The sequence below is a fragment of the Lepidochelys kempii genome, chromosome 2, assembly GCF_965140285.1.
Source record: "Lepidochelys kempii isolate rLepKem1 chromosome 2, rLepKem1.hap1, whole genome shotgun sequence".
In the NCBI taxonomy this organism is placed as follows: Eukaryota; Metazoa; Chordata; order Testudines; family Cheloniidae; genus Lepidochelys; species Lepidochelys kempii.
The window spans coordinates 187,230,140-187,253,803 of NC_136381.1; the positions used below are offsets into that span (position 1 = coordinate 187,230,140).

At 46.4% G+C, this 23,664-nt stretch overlaps 1 protein-coding gene across 1 annotated transcript; it reads right to left on the reverse strand.

Moving 5' to 3' along the window:
- Window positions 1-10,696: 10,696 nt before the first annotated feature.
- On the reverse strand, window positions 10,697-21,442 carry CX3CR1 (C-X3-C motif chemokine receptor 1). Its single transcript, XM_073329505.2, has 3 exons — window positions 21,361-21,442; window positions 19,947-20,018; window positions 10,697-12,325 (listed from the first exon to the last, which is right to left on the reverse strand). The coding sequence occupies exon 3, from the start codon at window positions 12,310-12,312 to the stop codon at window positions 11,254-11,256; it is 1,059 nt and encodes a 352-aa protein (XP_073185606.1). The 5' UTR covers window positions 12,313-12,325; window positions 19,947-20,018; window positions 21,361-21,442; the 3' UTR covers window positions 10,697-11,253.
- Window positions 21,443-23,664: the final 2,222 nt, after the last annotated feature.

Sequence of the window (23,664 nt, forward strand, 5' to 3'; positions counted from 1 at the left end):
CCCCCTCCCCCCCATGTGCGGCACCCAGCAGCCACTCACCAGGCAGGAGAGCAGGGAACGAGGCTCACCTGCAGCCTCAGGAGAGCAGGTGGGAGGTACGGGTGGCGGTGAGCAGGACGAACACGGGCCGGAGGACTCAGGAGGAGCAGGGGACAGCCACGCAGCCGGTGGCCAGAGAGAAGCGGCAGTTTCCCCTTCAAAGTGCCGCTTCTCTCCAGCCAGCTGCATGGCCGCTCTGTGCTCCTCCTTCATCCTCTAGCCCGCGTTCATGCTGCTTGCCACCACCCATACCTCCCGCCTGCTCCCCTGAGGCTGCAGGTGAGCCTCGCTCCCTGCTCTCCTGTCCCCCACAGATTCTGCCCCCACAGTCCACCCCCCTCACCCATGGAGCAGGCTGTCCAAGTGCCCAGCCATGGGGACCCCTGTCATTGGGGCCCCCGTACCAGGGCATGGTATGTTTCATGGTAAATCCGCCCCAGTATCCCATGATGTACCACAGTTTCCCCCACTTGGTAAGGGGAGTCAATGCATCATGGCAGTTGTATGGCCATAATACATCCTGGAAGATGTAGTCAGATTAGGGAGCCTGGCCCATAGAGATCAATGGTGTTATGCTTATAAGAAGCATACGGGATCTTTTTCAGGGGAAAAGGCTATACGCTGCATTTATTGAAGATACAACAATTAGCATATGCATTCAATCACACCACACACACACACACACATACACACTGTCCCGTCAGTTGATGTTATTGTTACCAGTCCAGAGTCCAGATCAATCTAGTGGCCAGCTAGATGATCACAGGTAGGTAGGAGCTGGGTTCCGTTGGTCGCGGCACGATGCTCCAGGGAAGTCTTGGCAGGACAAACCCAAAATTTCATGGCAAGGCACCCTATTTATATAGTGATTTTTCCTTCATTGGGACTAATGAGTTTTGCACCGTCATGCTGTAATCAATTGTTGATTGATGAATGCTTGTTTTCTTAAATTGTCCTTCTCATTGTTTATCACAGCTATCTTGTCCCTATTGATAGGTGCCTGTCTCACCTTTAGAGTCATCAATCTGCCTTCCTCTGACATTTCAATAGGGGCGTGTTGCAGCCTCCTGGCGCCCTTGCGTCTGTCTCTGGCTCCTACCTCGTACATCTGGCTAGTGATGGCCTTCACACTTATCTCTTTACACACATTCCTTATTCACACACAACACAGAATTAATTTACACGGAATATTTTGAACGGGAACATCAAATTGCAATGCACAAGAAAACGATCATGGCATTCTTTTACTTATTTTAAAATGCTAAACCTACAACAAAATAGTGACCTTAAAACATCTGTTACTGCCTTGAAATCAGCCTAGACACAGATTCCAGCTGATGTGTCTTTACCAAATGGCCCATTAGGCCATTCCTTTCTGCTATTCAAAAAGGGTGGCTGGCAGGATATGGTCAAATCATACATCAATACATTTAATACATGCTACATTATTATTCTTTATCCTTCATTCTGAATTATACAAAATACAACCATAAAATGCTACTACTACATGAGGCAGCATGAGGCACTGTGGCAGCATTTCAGTATCAAAATATTTTGGGGGTTGACTGTAATGTGTTTTTGGATGAAAAGTGAAAATGTTTTGGTTTTCAGGCATTCAGTTTTTTTGATGAAAGGTCAAAAATTTCCATGGAAAGCACACACTTTCCATGGAAAAATTTCTTTATTTGAAAACATATTTTCCCTGAAACAGGGTCAGTGGAAACCTTTCAACTACCCCCGTTACTCTGCTTCGTGCTGGCACTTAGCTTTCATAGATCAGAAAGAGTATGTGTGGAGTCGCTCCCATTGTTGTGGAAAGTAGTGGGGATGCGGCTGCAGAAACTCAGGGCTGTCTTCCATTTTGGAATACACAGTGCTAGCTGCAGCTTACCATGGGCTCTGATTGCCCGACTGTGTAAAGTGTACATAAAAATAATGCAGTGGTCAAATACAAGCTCATGGTGCCTTAATAAGAATCACAGAAGGTCTAGGGAAGGGTTTAATAGCCATGAAATCGCTGGCCCAGTTAATACTAGATTTGATATTATACATTCACATGGAAGGAGAGTTACATATTTAGGCCAGGATTCTGAGTTGCACCTCCAAGAAATGCAGCCTGGTCCATGCGGTTCCAGGGAGGAAGTGAGCAGGTAAAAGTGGCTTTAAGCCATCATTTGAAATCTTCTGTTCTTACCTTACCACAGGCTGATGTGGCCCCTGGAGTAAGGTAAAGTGCAAACAGGAGCTGCCATCTCCCTCCTCCTGCCCCCCCACCCCATGGGGTGTATATTACAGGGACTCCCCGCCTGTTCCCAGCCCTGCTCCCAGCAAGTGCCCTGTGGCCCTTAACATATCCGACCAGCTCCAGCATGAGGACACTTGGGATAGCCCGATGCAGTGCCTGCACGTGGGGCGTTCTCCCCCTGCTGGCTGTAGAGCTTTTATAGCCCTTGTTGTAGGGCAACAGCGGGTGCCAAAATCTGCCCGTAATCTATGGCAGGCAATCAGTACTTTATCTGATCCTGCCGGAGTGCTTCATCTGTTCACACTCCACATTGCAGTATGTAGTGGGTTGGATACTGGCTAGGCCTGGTCCTGTGGGGTGAGTGTTGATCCTGGCTGGTCCTCAGGGTTGAGAGAATCTGTGCTAGTGAGTCAAGTTGCTTTAAATTTGCTGCGTGAATGTCTCAGTTGGTAGGTTTTAAGCTTTAAGTAACTGAATTAGCACACACCATTTTAGCATCGTGATGATTCTGAAAGAGAGCTAACTTCTTTGTGTGAGGGTTGCTTGTTATTGAGAGCATGATTCAAAGCTCACTGAAGTCAATGGAAAGATTTCAAGTGAATTCAGAAGACTTTGGATAAGGCTCTAAATACATAAAGAACATATTGGGGATGGGAGCATGGAATACAGAATGAGCAGAAATGCACGTAAGCGTGCAATGTAAACAAACTCCTTTGGTTATTGGTTATCTTTATAGTGGAGATGTGTTAGAAAAGTGGTGATAACAGCAGCACTTTTACTGCTAGAGCCATGAACATTGTGCAAGCAAAGCAAATGTAGTTATTTTGGGGGAAGCGGGGGGTTCGCCACTTCTCCTGGTATGAGACATTTCTGAGATTTCAACCAAGCGTCACTGTAGTAAAAATGAGTGTCTGTAAATGGAACCAGCATTTTCAATCTAGCAGAACACTTGCCCTCTTGTAGCACCTTCCCTCCAAGGCTCTCCAAGTACGGTACACCAAATTTGGTGAAATTAGCTTCATAAAATCCCTGGGCGATTCCTGTTTCACAGAGAGGTAAATGAAGACACAGAAGGGTGGTAGTATCATTTGTCCTTGATAAGTGTAACTAAGGGCATGTCTACACAGCCCCACAGCTCAGACTACAGGAGTGTGTGAATAGAAATGCACACCAAAGTGCTGCACAATAACTCCCTCGTGTGAACATTGCAGGTGTGAATTAAAAAGTTCCTAGTTCACGTTAATGTAATCGGAAGAGGACTATATTAATGCGAACTAGGAACCTTTTAGTTCATGCCTGGAGCAGCCATGCGAGGGAGTTACAGTGCAGCACTTCGGTGTGCACTGCTATTCACACACTGCTGTAGTCTGAGCCCTGGTCTACACTAGGACTTTAGGTTGAATTTAGCAGCGTTAAATCGATGTAAACCTGCACCCGTCCACATGATGAAGCCCTTTTTTTCGACTTAAAGGGCTCTTAAAATCGATTTCCTTACTCCACCCCTGACAAGTGGATTAGCGCTTAAATCAGCCTTGCCGGGTCGAATTTGGGGTACTGTGGACACAATTAGACAGTATTGGCCTCCGGGAGCTATCCCAGAGTGCTCCATTGTGACCACTCTGTACAGCACTCTCAACTCAGATGCACTGGCCAGGTAGACAGGAAAAGAACCGCGAACTTTTGAATCTCATTTCCTGTTTGGCCAGCGCGGCAAGCTGCAGGTGACCATGCAGAGCTCATCAGCACAGGTGACCATGATGGAGTCCCAGAATTGCAAAAGAGCTCCAGCATGGACTGAATGGGAAGTACGGGATCTGATCACTGTATGGGGAGAGGAATCCATGCTATCAGAACTCCGTTCCAGTTTTCGAAATGCCAAAACCTTTGCCAAAATCTTCCAGGGCATGAAGGACAGAGGCCATAACAGGGACCCGAAGCAATGCGTGAAACTTAAGGAGCTGAGGCAAGCCTACCAGAAAACCAGAGAGGCGAACGGCTGCTCCGGGTCAGAGCCCCAAACATGCCGCTTCTATGATGAGCTGCATGCCATTTTAGGGGGTTCAGCCACCACTACCCCAGCCGTGTTGTTTGACTCCTTCAATGGAGATGGAGGCAACACGGAAGCAGGTTTTGGGGATGAAGATGATGATGATGATGATGATGAGGTTGTAGATAGCTCACAGCAAGCAAGCGGAGAAACCGGTTTTCTCGACAGCCAGGAACTGTTTCTCACCCTGGACCTGGAGCCAGTACCCCCCAAACCCACCCAAGGCTGCCTCCTGGACCCGGCAGGCGGAGAAGGGACCTCCGGTGAGTGTACCTTTTAAAATACTATACATGGTTTAAAAGCAAGCATGTGAAAGGATTAATTTGCCCTGGCATTCGCAGCTCTCCTGGATGTACTCCCAAAGCCTTTGCAAAAGGTTTCTGGGGAGGGCAGCCTTATTGCGTCCTCCATGGTAGGACACTTTACAACTCCAGGCCAGTAGCATGTGCTCGGGAATCATTGTACAACAAAGCATTGCAGTGTATGTTTGCTGGTGTTCAAACAACATCCGTTCTTTATCTCTCTGTGTTATCCTCAGGAGAGTGAGATATCATTCATGGTCACCTGGTTGACATAGGGTGCTTTTCTTCAGGGGACACTCAGAGGTGCCCGTTCCTGCTGGGCTGTTTGCCTGTGGCTGAACAGAAATGTTCCCCGCTGTTAGCCACGGGGAGGGGGGAGGGTTGAGGGGGTAGCCACGCGGTGGGGGGAGGCAAAATGTGACCTTGTAATGAAAGCACATGTGCTATGTATGTAATGTTTACAGCAAGGTTTACCCTGAAAGAGTGTAGCCTCTGTTTTATAAAATGTGTCTTTTTAAATGCCGCTGTCCCTTTTTTTTTCTCCACCAACTGCATGTGTTTCAATGATCACAGGATCTTCTGCTTCCCAGAGGCTAGTGAAGATTAGAAAGAAAAAAAAAAACGCACTCATGATGAAATGTTCTCTGAGCTCATGCTGTCCTCCCACACTGACAGAGCACAGATGAATGCGTGGAGGCAAATAATGTCAGAGTGCAGGAAAGCACAAAATGACCGGGAGGAGAGGTGGCGCGCTGAAGAGAGTAAGTGGCGGGCTGAAGACAGGGCTGAAGCTCAAATGTGGCGGCAGCGTGATGAGAGGAGGCAGGATTCAATGCTGAGGCTGCTGGAGGATTAAACCAGTATGCTCCAGTGTATGGCTGAGCTGCAGCAAAGGCAGCTGGAGCACAGAGTGCCACTACAGCCCCTGTGTAACCAACTGCCCTCCTCCCCAAGTTCCATAGCCTCCACACCCAGACACCCAAGAACGCAGTGGGGGGGCCTCCAGCCAACCAGCCACTCCACCACAGAGGATTGCCCAAAAAAACAGAAGGCTGGCATTCAATAAATTTTAAAGTTGTAAACTTTTAAAGTGCTGTGTGGTATTTTCCTTCCCTCCTCCACCGCCCCTCCTGGGCTACCTTGGCAGTCATCCCCCTATTTGTGTGATGAATGAATAAAGAATGCATGAATGTGAAGCAACAATGACTTTATTGCCTCTGCAAGCGGTGATCGAAGGGAGGAGGGGAGGGTGGTTAGCTTACAGGGAAGTAGAGTGAATCAAGGGGTGGGGGGTTACATCAAGGAGAAACAAACAGAACTTTCACACCGTAGCCTGTCCAGTCATGAAACTGGTTTTCAAAGCTTCTCTGATGCGTACCGCGCCCTCCTGTGCTCTTCTAACCGCCCTGGTATGTGGCTGCGCGTAACCAGCAGCCAGGCGATTTGCCTAAACCTCCCACCCCACCATAAATGTCTCCCCCTTACTCTCACAGATATTGTGGAGCGCACAGGAAGCAGTAATAACAGTGGGAATATTGGTTTCGCTGAGGTCTAAGCGAGTCAGTAAACTGCGCCAGCGTGCCTTTAAACGTCCAAATGCATATTCTACCACCATTCTGCACTTCCTCAGCCTGTAGTTGAACAGCTCCTGACTACTGTCCAGGCTGCCTGTGTACGGCTTCATGAGCCATGACATTAAGGGGTAGGCTGGGTCCCCAAGGATAACTATAGGCATTTCAACATCCCCAACAGTTATTTTCTGGTCTGGGAATAAAGTCCCTTCCTGCAGCTTTTGAAACAGACCAGAGTTCCTGAAGATGCGAGCGTCATGTACCTTTCCCAGCCATCCCACGTTGATGTTGGTGAAACGTCCCTTGTGATCCACCAGAGCTTGCAGCACTATTGAAAAGTACCCCTTGCGGTTTATGTACTCGCCGGCTTGGTGCTCCGGTGCCAAGATAGGGATATGGGTTCCGTCTACGGCCCCACCACAGTTAGGGAATCCCATTGCAGCAAAGCCATCCACTATGACCTGCACATTTCCCAGGGTCACTACCCTTGATATCAGCAGATCTTTGATTGCATGAGCTACTTGCATCACAGCAGCCCCCACAGTAGATTTGCCCACTCCAAATTGATTCCCGACTGACCGGTAGCTGTCTGGCATTGCAAGCTTCCACAGGGCTATCGCCACTCGCTTCTCAACTGTGAGGGCTGCTCTCATCTTGGTATTCATGTGCTTCAGGGCAGGGGAAAGCAAGTCACAAAGTTCCATAAAAATGCCCTTACGCATGCGAAAGTTTTGCAGCCAGTGGGAATCATCCCAGACCTGCAACACTATGCGGTCCCACCAGTCTGTGCTTGTTTCCCGAGCCCAGAATCGGCGTTCCACAGCATGAACCTGCCCCATTAGCACCATGATGCATGCATTGGCAGGGCCCATGCCTTGAGAGAAATCTGTGTCCATGTCCTGATCACTCACGTGACCGCGCTGACGTCGCCTCCTTGCCCAGTATTGCTCTGCCAGGTTCTGGTGCTGCATATACCGCTGGATAATGCGTGTGGTGTTTAATGTGCTCCTAATTGCCTAAGTGAGCTGAGCGGCCTCCATGCTTGCCTTGGTATGGCTTCCGCACAGAAAAAAGGTGCGGAATGATTGTCTGCCGTTGCTCTGACGGAGGGAGGGGCGACTGATGACATGACTTACAGGGTTGGCTTACAGGGAATTAAAATCAACAAAGGGGATGGCTTTACATCAAGGAGTATTTCAGGCAGGACTTCACGGAGGGTTCCAATAAGAGATGGTGCACCTAAGTAATTGCTCTTATTGGAATAAGCAGGTTGGTCTGGCCTCTGATTGATACATAGCTAGATTTACCTCGCTGCACCTTCTCTGTAAGTGACTGCAGTGTGACCTAGAGGAATGAGTCCCCTAGGGGGAGAGGGGGAAGCAAATGAGTACAAAACAAATCTGGTCTATTTCTTGTTTTGATCCACTCCATCTATCTTTTACATCTTTGGCTGGCAGCAGACGGTGCAGAAGGACTGCAAGCCATCCACATCTCATGGCTGCTCGGCAGAAGATGGTGCAGTAGGACTGCTAGCCATCCTCATCTTTTGCCTGCCTGGCAGAAGATGGTACAGTAGGACTGCTAGCAATCCGTATCGCCTGCCTGCTCACCATAAGATGGTTCAGTAGGACTGACTGCAGGACTAAAGAGAATGGCCTGGTCAAGTCACTCCAAATTTAGTCCCTGCACCCGTCTGCCCAGGCGCTCCTGATCGACCTCACAGAGGCGACCAGGAGCACCTCAGACATGACGATGACGGCTACCAGTGCTACTGTACCGTCTGCTGCCGCAAGGCAATGGGTTGATGCTGCTGTGTAGCAATGCAGTACCACGTCTGCCAGCACCCAGGAGACATACGGTGACGGTTACTTGAGCGGGCTCCATGCTTGCCGTGGTATGGCGTCTGCACAGGTAACTCAAGAAAAAAAAGGCGCGAAACGATTGTCTGCTGCTGCTTTCACGGAGGGAGGGAGGGAGGGAACGGGGACCTGACAATATGTACCCAGAACCACCCGCGACAATGTTTTAGCCCTATCAGGCACTGGGATCTCAACCCATAATTCCAATGGGCAGCGGAGACTGCGGGAACTGTGGGATAGCCACCCACAGTGCAACGCTCCAGAAGTCGACTCTAGCCTCGGTACTGTGGAAGCGCTCTGCCGAGTTAATTCACTTAATGCACTTAGAGCATTTTCTGTGGGGACACACACACTCGAATATATAAAACCGATTTCTAAAAAACCGACTTCTATAAATTCGACCTAATTTTGTAGTGTAGACATACCCTGAGGGCCTGAGCCTATATCCATTGACATTTAATGGGAAGACTCCTATTGATTCAATAGGCACAGAATCAGGCTCTGTGTGTCGGGTGTACACGCAAAATGGAAGTGATTGCATTATCAAGTGTGTCTTCTTTGCTCATGTCCAACCACATTTCATGCATGTGCACAGAGCTTTCCTAACATTTATTTTTAACCTCTTTACTTTGGTGTAATTGTCTTTGCCTGGGAGAGACTTCTCATTTTACCCCGGGTGTTTCCTCTTTTTTCCTGCACATTCATCATGTTTTAAAAGGGAACTATTTGCTTTGGGGGAAAGGGCAGAGATCTCTTATCTGGCTTGTTTAAACATTTAGGCCAAAATTTTCAAAGTAATCGAAGATATCTGGACACCCAATTCCCATTAGAATGAATGAGAATGGGTGTCCACATGCCTGTAGTCCAGTGGTCTCCAAACTGGGGTGCGCGAGATGATCCCAGGGGGTGCGCGGCAGCAGGAGTGCCGCTGGACGGCACTCTGCCTTTTTTTTTCTTCAGCAGCAGCTCTGCATGTCCTCAGCTGGTGTTCCCCTCCGGCGGCCCACCTGCGGCAGGTCTTCCATTCTTCTTCCATCAGCAGCACGTCTGCGGCAGGTCTTCCGGTCTTCACCCTGGGAGAGCGTGAGCCAAAAAGTTTGGAGACCACTGCTCTAGTCAATGTCTAAAACATCAGCTGTAATATTTTGATTAAATCTAGTGCATTTAATTAGAAATTTTTATTTCATTATTAATCTGTGCTGGTTACACAATTGCAAAAATGGGATATTAGTAAAATTACATGTAAAGAAGAAAATATTCCAGGTGGTTCTGTGGCTTTAAAGTATCATGTTTATAGGTGGGTCCAGATCCTAACTTCCTTGCGGTTCAGCGGTGATGAGCTCCAGAATTTTGGGTTCCAGTTCTCCAACTGACTCTGCATAGGCAGATCTCTGAGCCCTCCCACAGCCCCATGAAAGCCAATGAATGCAGCTAATTGAAAAATGGGAACTTTTTTTGTGTGGAAAAGAAAATTTCTGTTCAAAATTAGACATATTTTTGGACCAGCTGTATCAACGAGGATCCATGAAAATGCAGGGGTCCACCGACGTGGGCTCATTTTGCAGGACTGGATCCTTGGTTTTGTCAGACATTGGCTCAGCTGTATTGGAACTGTATTGGAACTCTGAAGAGATTAAGATTCTAATTGCACTACTTCTTGTTACTCATCACATTTACCTATATACTGTTCATATATTATTGTGTTGCCATTTATTCAGATCATTTTTATAAGTGCAATGCATAAAATATGTTAGCTGACTCTTGGGCAGGTAGTACATGCCATAAATCCAACAGATCTAAAATGCTCCTTACACACTCAGACTTCAGACAGAAAAGTTGAAATCTGTAAATACTTTAGGGTTCACATGTATCCTTGGTTCCAGAAAACTGTGGTGTTGGAGTTGCTTTAATCTCTTAAAAACAGTCCAATGTGATATTTAAAGTGATTAGCGGGGCATGATTAAGAGTCATATATTTACAATGCCCTGAATATGGCCCATTTCCTCTACTCTTGAATAGCTGGTGTGAACTCAATCATTAAGTTTATAACTTAAATGATGATGCTTTCAAAAATATCCCAACCTACTTATCCCCGCTCCAGGTATGTCTTCTGTGTGTCAGCTTTTATTCAACAAAGCGTTTAAGCATGTGCTGCAGTGCTCGGCTGAATTGGGGCTTAGGGCTGTAAGGCCGTGATCCACAGCCATTGAAGTCGATGGAAGGACTCCTTTTGATTTTAAGTGGGTTTTGGATCAGGAAACAACTTAAAGCCAGTCTCTGTCCTCATTTTTACATATTGTATAGTGCTGAGCATATTGTTGGTACAAAACTAATAATAATAGTTAAAAAGAACTTTTTAAAACCATTAGTATTTTATTAGCTATGCATTAACAAATAAAATACTTGTAGCAACCAGCAATAAGTAATCCAGAAATAAAAAAAAATTCTTTACACACTGCTTTAGAAATGTACTGGGTGCTTCCCATAAGACATAAGAAGAGGTTCTTGCCCCAAAGAGCTTTCAAACCAAAAATATACTTATATACAGTATAAGAGAACATGCTGCTGTATCAGAAAGAGTGGAAAAACAAAGGCATTCCTCAGTTTACACTGGCCTCTAAGAGTAACCCAATACACAGTATATCAAATATTCCCCATTACTATCAATCAGCTGGACCATTGACTTTACAGAGATTGCTTTTTCCTTAAAAGTGTGCATGTGTATGCATAGCGGTATATTTATATTCACAAACACACTTTTATTGTCTACATTTCTATCAAATTATCTGTCCTTAAATTCTTCTTTTCTTCCTGGTGCTGTTTTTTTCTTTTTTTCTTAACTCCTCTGCAATATTATTTTTATGTGTTGTTCAGTTGTCATCATTAAAGCTGTACTTTTAAAAAATAATTAATGCTGAGCAAAAGAAATACCCGGCATTCAGGTACACTCACATGTTATATTTGACTCCCATCTTTTCATGTGCTGTATATTTATTCCTGCTTACTGTATTTTCCACTCCATGCATCTGATGAAGTGGGTTATATCCCATGCAAGCTTATGCCCAAATAAATGTGTTTGTCTCTAAGGTGCCACAAGGACTCCTCGTTGTTTTTATTGATACAGACTAACATGGCTACTCCTCTGAAGCCTGGACAAGGTGTATTTCTAAAGGTATGCTAACAAAACCTTTCACAGAAGGGCAGAGACATCCTGGTCACTGGTATTCTGGGTCTGGTTGCCGCTTAGCATGCTTTCTGGAGTGGTAGTTAGAGAGCTAGCCTGGTATTGGTGGCAGGGCCCACAGGGGCACATGAATGAGCAACACTTTAGAAACAAATGACAAAGGTACTTCCTGAATTTTTCCCCAGCAAAAGCATAGATAAGTGGATTGAGACAACAGTGACTGAATGCTAGTGTTTCAGTCACATGCATTGCATAGTCCATAAATTCGTGGCATTGGTTAACCAATTTATAGTGTCTTAAAGTTTCCAGAAAAATCAGTACATTGTATGGGGTCCAAAAGAGGAAAAACACAACCACCACCACTAAAATTAGTTTGATGGCTCTTTTTTTTTTGTGATTTTTGCAGGAGAGCAATGTCCTGATGATCCCAAAATAGCAAAAGCTTATGACACAGGCTGGGATAAGGAACCCTAAGACATTCATTACCACATTGCAGAAAATAGGCCAGATTTCCTTAAGATCATCAGGGTACCTAGCGGTGCATTGTTCCTCTGTCTCCTGGGTGAACACAAATTGTGGCACTGAGACTAAAATGGCCACCATCCACACCCCAAGAGTGGTAAGAGAGCCATGGCTGACTGTTCTGGCTTTCAGAGAAAATGCTGCCCGAACTATGGCCAGGTATCTATCAATGCTTATGACAGTGATGAAAAACATGCCGCCAAAGAAACCCACATAATAAAGCGAGGAGATTATTTTGCATGGAATGTTCCCAAGCATCCATCCACGCATCACATAGAAAGTCCAGAAAGGAAGCGAGATCACGAAGAGCAGGTCCGAGATAGCCAAGTTCAAGAGAAAAATGTCTGTGATGCTCTTCTCTCGGCTGCCCTTCACGATGGCAAAAACCACCAGGAGATTCCCCACCAGGCCAAGAACAAACACAGGGGCATATAAGGCTGGCAGAAATACTTTCCCAAACTCCTGGATGTTTACTTGGTCACAAACAGCAGCTGCTTCATCATAGGTAAATTCAGTCGTCACCTCAGGAAATTCCTGGGTCATGATGAGTGATTGCCTTGCAAAAGAAAATATAAAAGGAGGAAAAATAGTTATCAGAGAGGTAAATCTAGCAACCTTCAAAATACAGTTAAGTGAGCAAGGCAAGTTCTCTTCCTGGAGACAGTGAATCAAGAGTTGGCCCCCACAAATAATGCCTTAAATAAATCTGTTTGTCAGCATAAAATGTAGGACACTCTGAGCGCTGGTAGATGTAGCATTTAAGGATTTCTACAACCAATTCTGTTTGTGGGGAATGATTAAAAACCAGTGAGGTGCCCACACTGCTTGCATAAAGCATGTGTTATTTTAATGGGTTGGTGCCTTTGTTTGATTGCAAATAACCATTTTTTTAAAATGTAGGAAACTCACAGGAATTTTGTATACCAAGAATACATGACACAGAAGCCTGGTAACATAACACAGAAAGAATGGCCTGTGAAAGCCCATGATGAAGGGGCAATTTACTGGTGTTCAAACCAATCTCCAGCTCAGAGGAGCTACCCCCTGAATCATGCTCCCACCATCCTCTGACAAACAAAAAGAAAAGGTAGATTGGAAATTTGCATGCTTCATTGTTGTTCATTTGTATAGCAGTGTTGCCCAGAGGCCCCAGTTTAGATCAGGCCACGTTGTGTTAGGTGCTGTGCAAATGTAGTAAAAGACAAAGGCTTCAGATAGTTCAGTAGAAGTCACAAGAAACTGCACTATTGACCATTAGGAATTCATTTGCCCACAGAGGATGTTTCCTTGTAATGCCATGTCATTGGTGATTGATTTCTGCCATGCAGCGGGAGGTTTAGCTCTTATTTTGTAATAATTTATCAGCTATTTTCTGTGCTACCTGGAAGCTGTGGCTTTGTTTTACAACATCTCACTGTGCAAAGTTCAAACCTGCTCTACTCCAAAACATTTGACATGAAAAGTCCTCTTACACATTTAAAACCTCTTTGGGGTTTTGACACAGGAAAGCAGGCTGGAGAAAAGCTAATGACGAAGGATTCTCTGACTGCTGCTAGCTGCAAAGCTAGAGCTGGGAGTAGGTGCGGCAATGTTAGTAATAAGCAGAAATCACCCTTAGCCTGCTCTTGAGGTGCCAATGCAGGCAGCATTCTCACTTAAATCAATGGGCTGGCCTGCAGAGCCCAAACAGCAGCCACATCTGTGTCGCTGTATTTTAATTCAGTAGTCTCTATGCATTGATCATTCTATGAAAACTTAAATGGGGAGAAGAAATCTGTTGCTAGCAAAGGCATAGTAAGCACCAATGAAGTTAGAAAAATTCTAACTGGAAATGCGCTGTAAATCTTCTCCAGTGGGAGTAATTATTGGAACAGTTTACTAAAGGGATATGATACATTCTTCCTTACTGCATGTATATGCACTAGTTCCGCCACAAGGTATGGGGATGCTGTAGAAATTACTGAGAGAAATCAATGGCCTCTGTATGCAGGAGGTTAGACTAGGTAATTATGATGGGCCCTTCTCATCTGATCTGATTTTTTTTATTTGGTTACACAGCTCTGTGATGGACATTGCAACATCCTGGATGGCAGGGTGAACAATGGCTGTAATGCTCAAATCATTCTCTCTGACACCATAGGAAAAGTGATCTTTTCTCTGCTCTGCCTGGTCTCATGATGCTGAGGCTTCTCTCGGACGTCCGCCCATCACACAGTAAGTCACGTATTACTCTGATCTATGGGGTAAGTTCATCCAGCTATTCCCAAATATATGATCAGTAGAACTTGTAAATATGGCTAACTCCTGAAGCTGAATCTTGAGGTTTAACAGCATCTGCTGGCTACCCCCTCATCTCTATGCTGCATTTGATCCCCAGGTGTGTCGTTTGACATTCACTATTTTGAGATAGGGAACTTGTGGGTTTTTTTAACTTTCTCTCCCCCTTTATGGGCCTCAGCTGCGCTGACCCTCTCTTAATGATACAAGCTTAACCACTCTGCTTGTGGGTTCCTTTGGAAAGTTTCAATACCATGCCGCACAAACAGCTGTGTTTGACAGACAGTGGCTTTCACACCATAGGGCATGCTGAGTCTTGGGGGGAATTGCAGACCCAGGCGGATGGTTGTACACTCACTTACCCATATTGCACATGCAATTGGAATGTGTGTGTATGTAGTCACCTCCTTGTGTCCTCCCACAGCTTCCTATTTTGTGTACATAAAGTGGGCGCCTCTTTTTTGAAAAATTGGCTCTTATGGTAACATTGTATTCAATTAGGCCAGTGCCTCTCAACTGGTGGTTCGTACCCGCCCAGGAAAGCTCATTATGATGAGTAGTACCAGTCTCTAAGTTTGTTAGTCTCAAAGGTGCCACAAGTACTCCTTTTCTTTTTAGTAGTACCAGTAGGTATTTATTTATTTATTTATTTGTGTTATGAAAGGCAATCAGGGAGGATGCTGAAAATGTTATTACAGCCTAAAGCTAAGAGAATCTCCCTCTCCCTGCACACCCTTACCCTTTGCAGTTGGGATTCTTGGTCAGCCCCTTGAAACACACACAGGTAAATTCTAGAGGCTTATCATTGCTATATTTATTGCAAATGTAAGGGCATTTTGAAAAATGTTGATCCCTAGTAAGGGCTCCCTAATTTGAAGAGGCTGAGAAACACTGAACTAGCTATAAATGTTTGTAACAACCCCTCACGCAAACACTTGCCCCAGTATAATACAGGAAACATTAAATCAGCTTCTGCTTCTTTCTCAAACCATCTTTCTTCCTTTTTTTTTCTCCAGCTCATTTTATCATAGTCTACTTCCTCTGGTCCCAACCACAGCCCTGCTCTATTTTGTGCCTACCAAGCTTCCAGAAACATAGCTGTAGAGTATATTCTGCTTTTGGTTGCAGGTAACAGGTGATATACTGCCTTGCCAACCAGGGCCGGATTAAGGCAGGGGCTTTAGGGGCTGCAGCCAAGGGCCCTGGCTCAGGGGGGGCCCTGCAAAAATAAATTAAAGGCAGTGATCTCCAATTCTGTGCCGCTAAAAGTCCCGCGGTGCAGTGGGGCGCTTAGGCAGGCTGCCTGCATGCCGTGGCCCCACTCCACTCCCGGAAGCGGCCGGCTGCTAGCATGTCTCTGCGGCCCCTGGCAGGAGGCAGGAGGAGGCAGCTCCACGTCCTGCCCCTGCCCCCAGCACCGTCCCCGCATCTCCCATAGGCTGGTTCCCAGCCCATGGGAGAGAAGGGCTAGCAGCTGGCTGCTTCCAGGAGCAGCGTGGGGCTCTGGCAAGCAGCTTGCCTGAGGCCCGCTGCGCTGCTGTCTGGGAGTCGCTCTGGTAAGCACCTCCCAACCAGAGCCTGTACCTCACACCCCCTTCTGCACCCCAATCCCATGCCCCAGGTCAGAATCTCCTCCTGCACCCAAACTCCCTCCCAGACCCCACACCCCCTCCTGCATCCCAATTCCCTGCCCCAGCCCTCTCCTGCACCAAACTCCCAGCCCAGGAAAACGACTTGTATATAGGGGCCCCACAAAGTCTAATAGCCCCAGGCCCACAGGAGAGTTCATCCGGCCCTGCTGGGAACACACTCTTTCTCACATCAGTGATTATCAAGCATTCTATCCTGTAGTGTAGTGGTCTCCAACCTTTTTATGCCCAAGATCACTTTTTTGAATTTAAGAGCAACCCAGGATCTACCCCGCTCCTTCCCTGAGGCCCTGCCTCTTCCCCAAAGCCCCGCCCCACTCACTCTCCCCCACCCTCACTCATTTTCACCAGGCTGGGGTAAGGGGTTGGGGCTGGGGTTGGCGAGGGGTTGTGGGCTCTGGGCTGGGGCCGAGGGGTTTGCAGTGTGGGAGGAAGCTCTGGGCTGAGCCTGGGGCAAGGGGTTGGGGTGCAGGAGGTGGGGAGTGTGGGCTCTGGAAGGGAGTCTGGGTGCAGAGTGTTGGGGTGCAGGAGAGAGTTTGGGGTGCTGGCTCCTGGAGGGGGCTCAGGGCTGGGGGTTGGGGTGCAGCCTCCCACCAGGCAGAATTTACCTCCGGCAGCTCCCAGTTGGCTGTGCAGCATGGCTGCCGCTAAGCCAGGCTCCCTGCCTGCCCGTCCCCACACCACTCCTGGAAGGGGCCAATGCGCCCCTTCGGCCCCTGGGGGAGTGGGGTGTGGGGGCGGGTGGCACATAGCTCTACACATGGCTCTGCAGCTTCGATTGGCCACAGCTCCCCGTTCCTGGCCAATGGGACGTGCGGGGGCAGTACGTGCAGGCAGGAGCAGCGTGCGGAGGGAGACCCCTGCCCCCCATCCACGGGGCCATGCTGGCCACTTCTGGGAGCGGCGTGGGGCCGGGGCAGTCAGGGAGCTTGTCTTAGCAGCAGCCGCACCGGAGATGGCTATTGAGCGGTTGGTGACCACTGCTGTAGTGTGTATGTGTATAAATGTAAATATACACACATACTATATAAATTGTTTTGCAATCTGTAGTGGCCATGAACCACACGCCTGGTGAAAAGAGCAAACCCAGTTTTTATTTCTCATCTTTCCAGTCAAATTGCTCACTCATTTCAACATAACGTTACAAACACTCATGCTAACCACTTTTAGACCATGCTAAGAGCCTGCAGGGGTTGTCTCTATGGTACAGAAATGTGCAATACGGGGGCATGATTTCTACATCCACTAATGTGTTAGGTATTAATTGGTCCATGTAGACCATGCTGGTGTGCACTAAAAGTTCCTTAGGGCTCTTTAATGAAGTGCTGTTGTATTATGTTAAAATGCACAAGGGGACTACAGATCAATTAATGAGCAAAATGTTAGTGTGCTTTAGAAATCACAGCTCTGGAGAGCACATTATCCCTCTATGTAGAGGTGCCCTGAGTTACAGACATTACTGCTGACAAGTCAAAGGCAGACCTTTTAGCCAAAGGGCTATTTTAGATGTTCTCAGTCGGGTGCTAATCTAACACCCTGCTGAGACAGCGAGTGTAGCACTCAGAAATGTAACCCTAAAGGATTTTTCACACCTCAGTCACACCCTTCACACTCTTGTTTGATTTGCTCATCTAAACAAACCATGGCTTCAGTGCACCCAGAACAGATATGGGTTTTCTCCCTGAGACCGGGTTTCATAGCAGGGAGGTATATTTAGCTAATGCCAAATAATTTATGCATGCAGTGGCCCTGAACAAGCCTTAACTTATAGTGGAGATGTATGTGAAGACATACGGATGCCTAGCCAGTCCCACCCTAGTTATTTTCTGCCACCACCCTTCCCACACACAGATGCACCCGCTTCTGTATTCTCCTAACTACACCCATCCTCCTCTTGCCTGCCTGAGAACAGCTTGCAGGTCTAGTGTGTGTTTCTCTTTCACTACTTGATGATATGGCTTCTGGTGATGCCTCTGTGATGCTGGCAGGCCAGGTGCCAGCTCTTGCCAAGGCTGCAGGCATTATCTAAGAATGGACAAACTCCTAGTTGGAGACCAGACCAGTTCACCTGTGTGTGTTGAGTTGCTCAAAATAGGTATCAGTTTTAAAAGAATGTATGTAGTATTTAGACTCTATCCAATGCTTGTCAGTCGCTGCATGCAGTAATCTCACTTGTACTGTCTGTATTCCATGCTAGAAGGAAATATGTAAGTTTTGCTATATAGCTTTTTGAAAATGTTTGTTTTAAACCTGTGAACTCAGATGGGAAGAGTGATTCCCCTTGCCTGTCCAGAAGAACTGTCAAAATCAGGTGGGCCGCCAAGAACCAGTGCAATACAAAGGATTGGATAATGGCCTATCACACCTTGGAAATGCTACATGCAAGGAAGCTCATCCTTGGGACTTAGGCTATGTCTACACTGGCAGTTGAACGATAAAACTTTTGTCTTTCAGAGGTGTTAAACCCCGCCCAAGACAAAAGTTTTGCCGCGGCAAGTACCAGTGTGAACAGTGCATTGTCATCAGGAGCGGTCTCTTGCCAACAATGCGAACGCCACTCGTTGTGGGTAGAAGTTTTTTGTCGGCAGGAGAGCCGACAAACAGCCGTGTCGCTAAAAGCTGTGTAGTGTAGACATAGCCTGAGAGACTGAATGAAGGACTAAAACAAAGACACAGGAAAGTTTTCCATCTCTTTGCTGTTTGAACTCTCACAAGGCCAGAGACACTAAACTGAAGTCAAAGATCCCCAGGGGTTACTCCCTGGATCCACTGTGAAAGACACTTCGACTTGATAAATCACTACAACTGTCACTTTTAGGATTTAGGCTATGGCTACACTATGCAGCTTTTAGTGACACGGCTGTGCCGCTTCCACCATTTCGCTAAAAGGCTCGCAGAGTTTTAGATGTCAAAGTCCCATCTGCAAAAGTAACTTAGGGTAGGTCTACACTTAAAATGCTGCATTGACGCCGGTGTGCCGCTGTAGTTCTTAAGTGACGATGCTTCTCCCATTGGTGTACTTAGTTCCCCTCCCTAAGAGATGGTAGCTATGTCAATGGGAGAAGCACGAGGGGTTAGGTCGACCTAATTACATCGTTCAACTATGTGGATTTTTCACAGCAAGTGGCGTAGTTATCCTGATATAGGTCTGTAGTCTCTCTTGTGTCTCATTGACAGTCAGTGGGACTTAGATTCCTAAGTCCCAAAGGATCAAATTTAAAGGTATTTAGGTGTCTAAAGATACAGATAGGCTCCTGATGGGATTTTTACAAGCACTCATGCACCTAATTTCCATTGATTGCTTGATAATTCCATTGAGGTGGTTGGTGTTTTGTTGTTAGCCTTACAGGATGATAATTGCTAGGCTCACTCCGCTTTTCTTTTTTGAAAATGTGAACTCTATTTCAGTGGTTCAATGGTCGGGGGGATGTCTAGAGGGCCCAGCTCCCTCCTCTCCCCCTATTGGCCACTGACCAGAGCTGGGAGGCATAACAGCAGAGCCCCTTCCCTGCTGGGATGACAGCGGGTAACAAGGCTAAATTTGAGGGGCATTGTGAGCTCGTGCTCCTGCTTGGCCCCCACACCTTTGACATCTTTCCTGCACCTATGGGCACTGGGCACCCCCAGTCTCTGTGGAGAAGAGGAGCAGGGCCACTGGGAAACCCCAGACAGGTGGAAGGGTTGGATCTGGGCTTTTGGTGCTTCCTAGGGAAGCAGAGAAACAGAAGTCTCCCAGAACTGCCTGGCCCCTGGTAGGGGTGGTGCTATTCAGCTTGACTGCCCCTCTGGGTAGGAGCTTGGCTGTGGGGGTGGAGAGACCACTGGGCTGGGTGCAGATGGGAGATCTTGGAGCTGGGTGCAGGGCAATGTGAGGGAAAGAGTGTGGAGCTAGGTATGGGGCAGCAGGAGGGGATCGTGTGTGGAGCTGGGTGCAGGGCGGAGAGTGCGGGCTGGTTGCAGAGGCAGTGTGAGAGAGCTCAGGACTGGGGTAGGGGAGCAGCAGGGGGAGTGCTCTGGGCTGAGCAGTGAGGGGAGACTGTTGGGCCCCCTCCTTACAAAATTTCTGGTTGTGCCCCTGCTACATTTGTTTCCCCCAGTCTGCTGACCTCCCCCGAGCAGTCCATACTTTTTAGAAATTAATTTTCTGTGGGAAATATGTATGTTGGATAATTCCTTGAATGCTTTTAAGATGCATGTAGACTGGATGGGCCAATTCATATAGATTCAATTTTTTCCCTGAGTTTATCTTACCTGCTCTTTGTCAGTAGTTCTTTCTACAGGGTCTTCCCTCCTCTCTAATCATTCAGCTTTCTTTTCTATGTTCTGTTGAAGACAAGTTTTCACATGGAATTCATTATCTTGCCCTTTTGCAAGACTGTTAATTCCACCCTCTCATTCTTCCTTAATACTGCACCTACTTACTTCCTTGCCCCTCTTTCCCTTGTTGTTGTTTGTATGATCATTTGAAGGATGCCACCCTTGAAATTAGAGATGAAAGACTTGTTAAGTCAGCTACTTCATCTGCCTGTCAATGAGGTACATTGCAGCCTGTCTTTTCCAGAACTGTCTGCCCAAGTTTTCAGTAATGGGGATTCCAACCAATCCTTCCTTTTAGGGATTATTCCACCATCTAATAGGAATTGAGAAATCTTTCTTGGTATTCAGCCTTAACTTTCCTTAAAACAACTCCTTTCCCTTCTTGGTATTTTAATGAGAGACTTGTAGATAGTGACCGCATTTCTCTTTCGTTATAGTTTAACCAGTTCACTGCCAGTAACCACTACTACTTCGCTTATTGGTGGCTTGTCGCAAGGGAACATATTTGGAAGCACTTATTCATCTTTGTGGAGGTGCATCTATCTGACCTACATCATCATATTAGAGAAGCATATCACAAACATAAATACATGTATCTCCACAACCCCCTGTGAGGTAAGCCTGCCTTTATTTATTAATTATCCCAGTTTTTAGAGATGGGAAGCTGAGTCATAGATAGATCAAGCAATTTGCCCAGGGTCACATGGAAAGTTTGTGGCAAACCATGAATCAGATCTTCTGGGTCAGTGTCTATACCGTAAGATCATCCTTCCACACCATGCTTTCTCGCTTCCTTTCTCCTCTCTGCCATCTTCTCTGTATTAAAGGGACTTGCGTAGATTGATGTTGTGTGGTGGTTGTTTTTTGGACCATGTTGGGCAATAATATACCCTGGCACCTTGTGTATTTGTAAAATCTTAATACAAATCTAAAATAAAAACAATACCCAGAGACTGTCAGATGACAGGGTAGACGGGTCCTTCAGTCCATCCCTCTGCTCTAGTGCTGGACTGTCCTACACACTAAATCCATGAGTGTTTCAATGTGTCCTTAAAGATCTATGGTGGTGGTGCTTAATTATTTCTCACGGCAAATTATTCTACTGTCTATCTGATCTCACAGCAAGATTTCTCCCCTCCACCTCCATAATGACTAACCTAAACTTCCCCTTTTCTAGTTTCTTGTTTGTTACCCATTATACTGTCACCTTTAAGAACCTTAAATGTCAACTCCGATACCGGGAGGTTGGTACCTACAGAGTTCCTTAGATACATAAGAGACCATTAGTAAATATCCCTCTTCTATGGTGTCGCCTTCAAATTCTGCATAAAGCATAATTCTCTCTTACCTGAGTGTATGCTGCCATGGAAAGTGAATATGTTCTTCTAGCTGACCCTGATTGTTCCTTAAAAAGATTTCTACTTCTTCTGTTGTCCTTTTGTGGTATTGGCACTGCACAGCAACTACACAACCAGCTGACAATCAGCAGGGGAAATGAACATTTCCTGGGCTGAACTGCAAAATGTTCTTGGGCTATTCATCTACTCATGCAATAATGTATTGCAGAGTCAGCTCTCTGCTCAGGTCCCACACTGGTAGTAGGTGGAATAATGAAGCAAGGCGGGTGTCATGTTTTGGGGTGTGACCCAAACCAGAGAGAGGTTCTGCCACCACTTGTCCTGTGACCCCGAGTGCCTTAAAATGCTCTGCTGCTCTAGCTCCCTGTCTGGATGCTCCCAGCCAGTGTACAAGCATGCACCGAATGTCCGTGTGTTAAGCAGCCCTGGTTCAGCAACTCTGGCTCCACCAGCCTGCTCAGAGAATAAATATAAAACATTAGAATTAGCTTAAGCTTGGTTAGAGAAATGTGTGTTGTAAAGAAAAGCCCTAATTAGCAAGTAAAAGGCCTTGAAAGTAATGAGTTGTAAGATGAGAAGGAAAGAAGTATGGAGGAGGTCTGGTTCCAAGACTAATGAAATAAAGGGAAGCTTCTAAACAGAAGGCCTCTGACCAACAGCAGTGACTGAAGATGGTTTTAAATAAGACAGAGAATCTGGCTTAAAAAGAGCCAGCATGGCCCTTCCCACCCCATTTAACAGTGTTATCTCCAATATTAGGGCCTATGTGAACCCGGGTGCAAAGGGAAAACTGTTGGTCACCAAGGAGGAGGGAAGAGATAGGGAGGAAAGGCCTTGAGGAGAAAAGGAGATGATAAATTTTATCTGGATTAATACTGAAAATAAAGGTGAATTTTCTCCAGTTGTTTTTTAGCTGAAGTCAGTAATTGGCAGTGACATCATTGCTTGTTAAAGGGTATAAAAAAGTAAACTCTTAAAGGGTTCATTGCTAATACCTGCCTGACCAGGTTGGAGCTGACCAACAAGGGTCTAAGAACCCCTGGGTACAGTCCAATTTGTAAGTACCTTATCAAATGCTTATAAACGTTTTGCTACCGTTCAGATGTAGTAATTGCTTGTAAGTTCAGCTTTTTAGGCATGTTTAGAGCAATTGTGTAAATACCATTCAGACTTCATATTTAATAACAGAATTTATGGTTACATCAGTGTCATGATAATATCCTGCATCAATAATTATAAGTCCAACATGGCTTGTTACACTACAGCCATACTCTGGTCTCCACCAGCCTTGGTTATTACTAGCCAAGTGACCCCCCTCCGGGGTACCACCTGATGTATTGGGGTACCACTGAGCCCACCTGTTCCAACAGCCTGAGCTTCCTTACACTGTCCTGCTGAACCAGGCCATCAAGCCTCCTCCAGCACACACACCCAGCTGCACAAAGACAGAGACACTGAAATCAGCACTGCATGGGAAGGCTTCAGCTAAGAAATTGCCCATCACTTAAGTGCACCCCTGCTCTGGAGTGCAAACGCAAAATCGTATTGTGAAAATTTTAAGTGAAAACTTTCTTTAAGTGAAAGCTTAGTGCTGCCCAACTCTCTGGCAAGGGGTAGGTTGCAGAGTGCATGGTGCCCTGACCATGTGTAAGCTATTTTATAGGCACTGCTTTCCCCCTTTCTTTTGCATACTGCAATCATCTAAGCCCTGGACTATATGGTATCTTGTTCAAAGTCACCTGAAGTAATCTCAGGTACAAAGTGCCACAGTTCAGGACAACTGCAGCTGTGTTCCCCCTCTGTGGTCCAGCAAGGGCACCTGCTCTCAGGCTTCCAGCTCCCCAGCCATCACCTCTCTTGGGTGGAGACCCACATCTCTCTCCCTTCTGACCAGGGTATTTCCAGGCTGCACAGTTCCCTGATTGCACTGTGAGTTCTCCAGCAAGACAGATGGCACACACAGGCAATGTCTCTGCTTTGCTTTCTCTTGGAAGGCTACAAAGAGCATAACTGCCACAGTTGTAAGTTATCACCCAACTCTTTCTAAGCAAGCACATTTATTTTTAAGGTAAAAGCATTATCATAGAATCATAGAATATCAGGGTTGGAAGGGACCTCAGGAGGTCATCTAGTCCAACCCCCTGCTCAAAGCAGGACCGATCCCCAATTAAATCATCCCAGCCAGGGCTTTGTCAAGCCTGACCTTAAAAACTTCTAAGGAAGGAGATTCCACCAACTACCTAGGTAACGCATTCCAGTGTTTCACCACCCTCCTAGTGAAAAAGTTTTTCCTA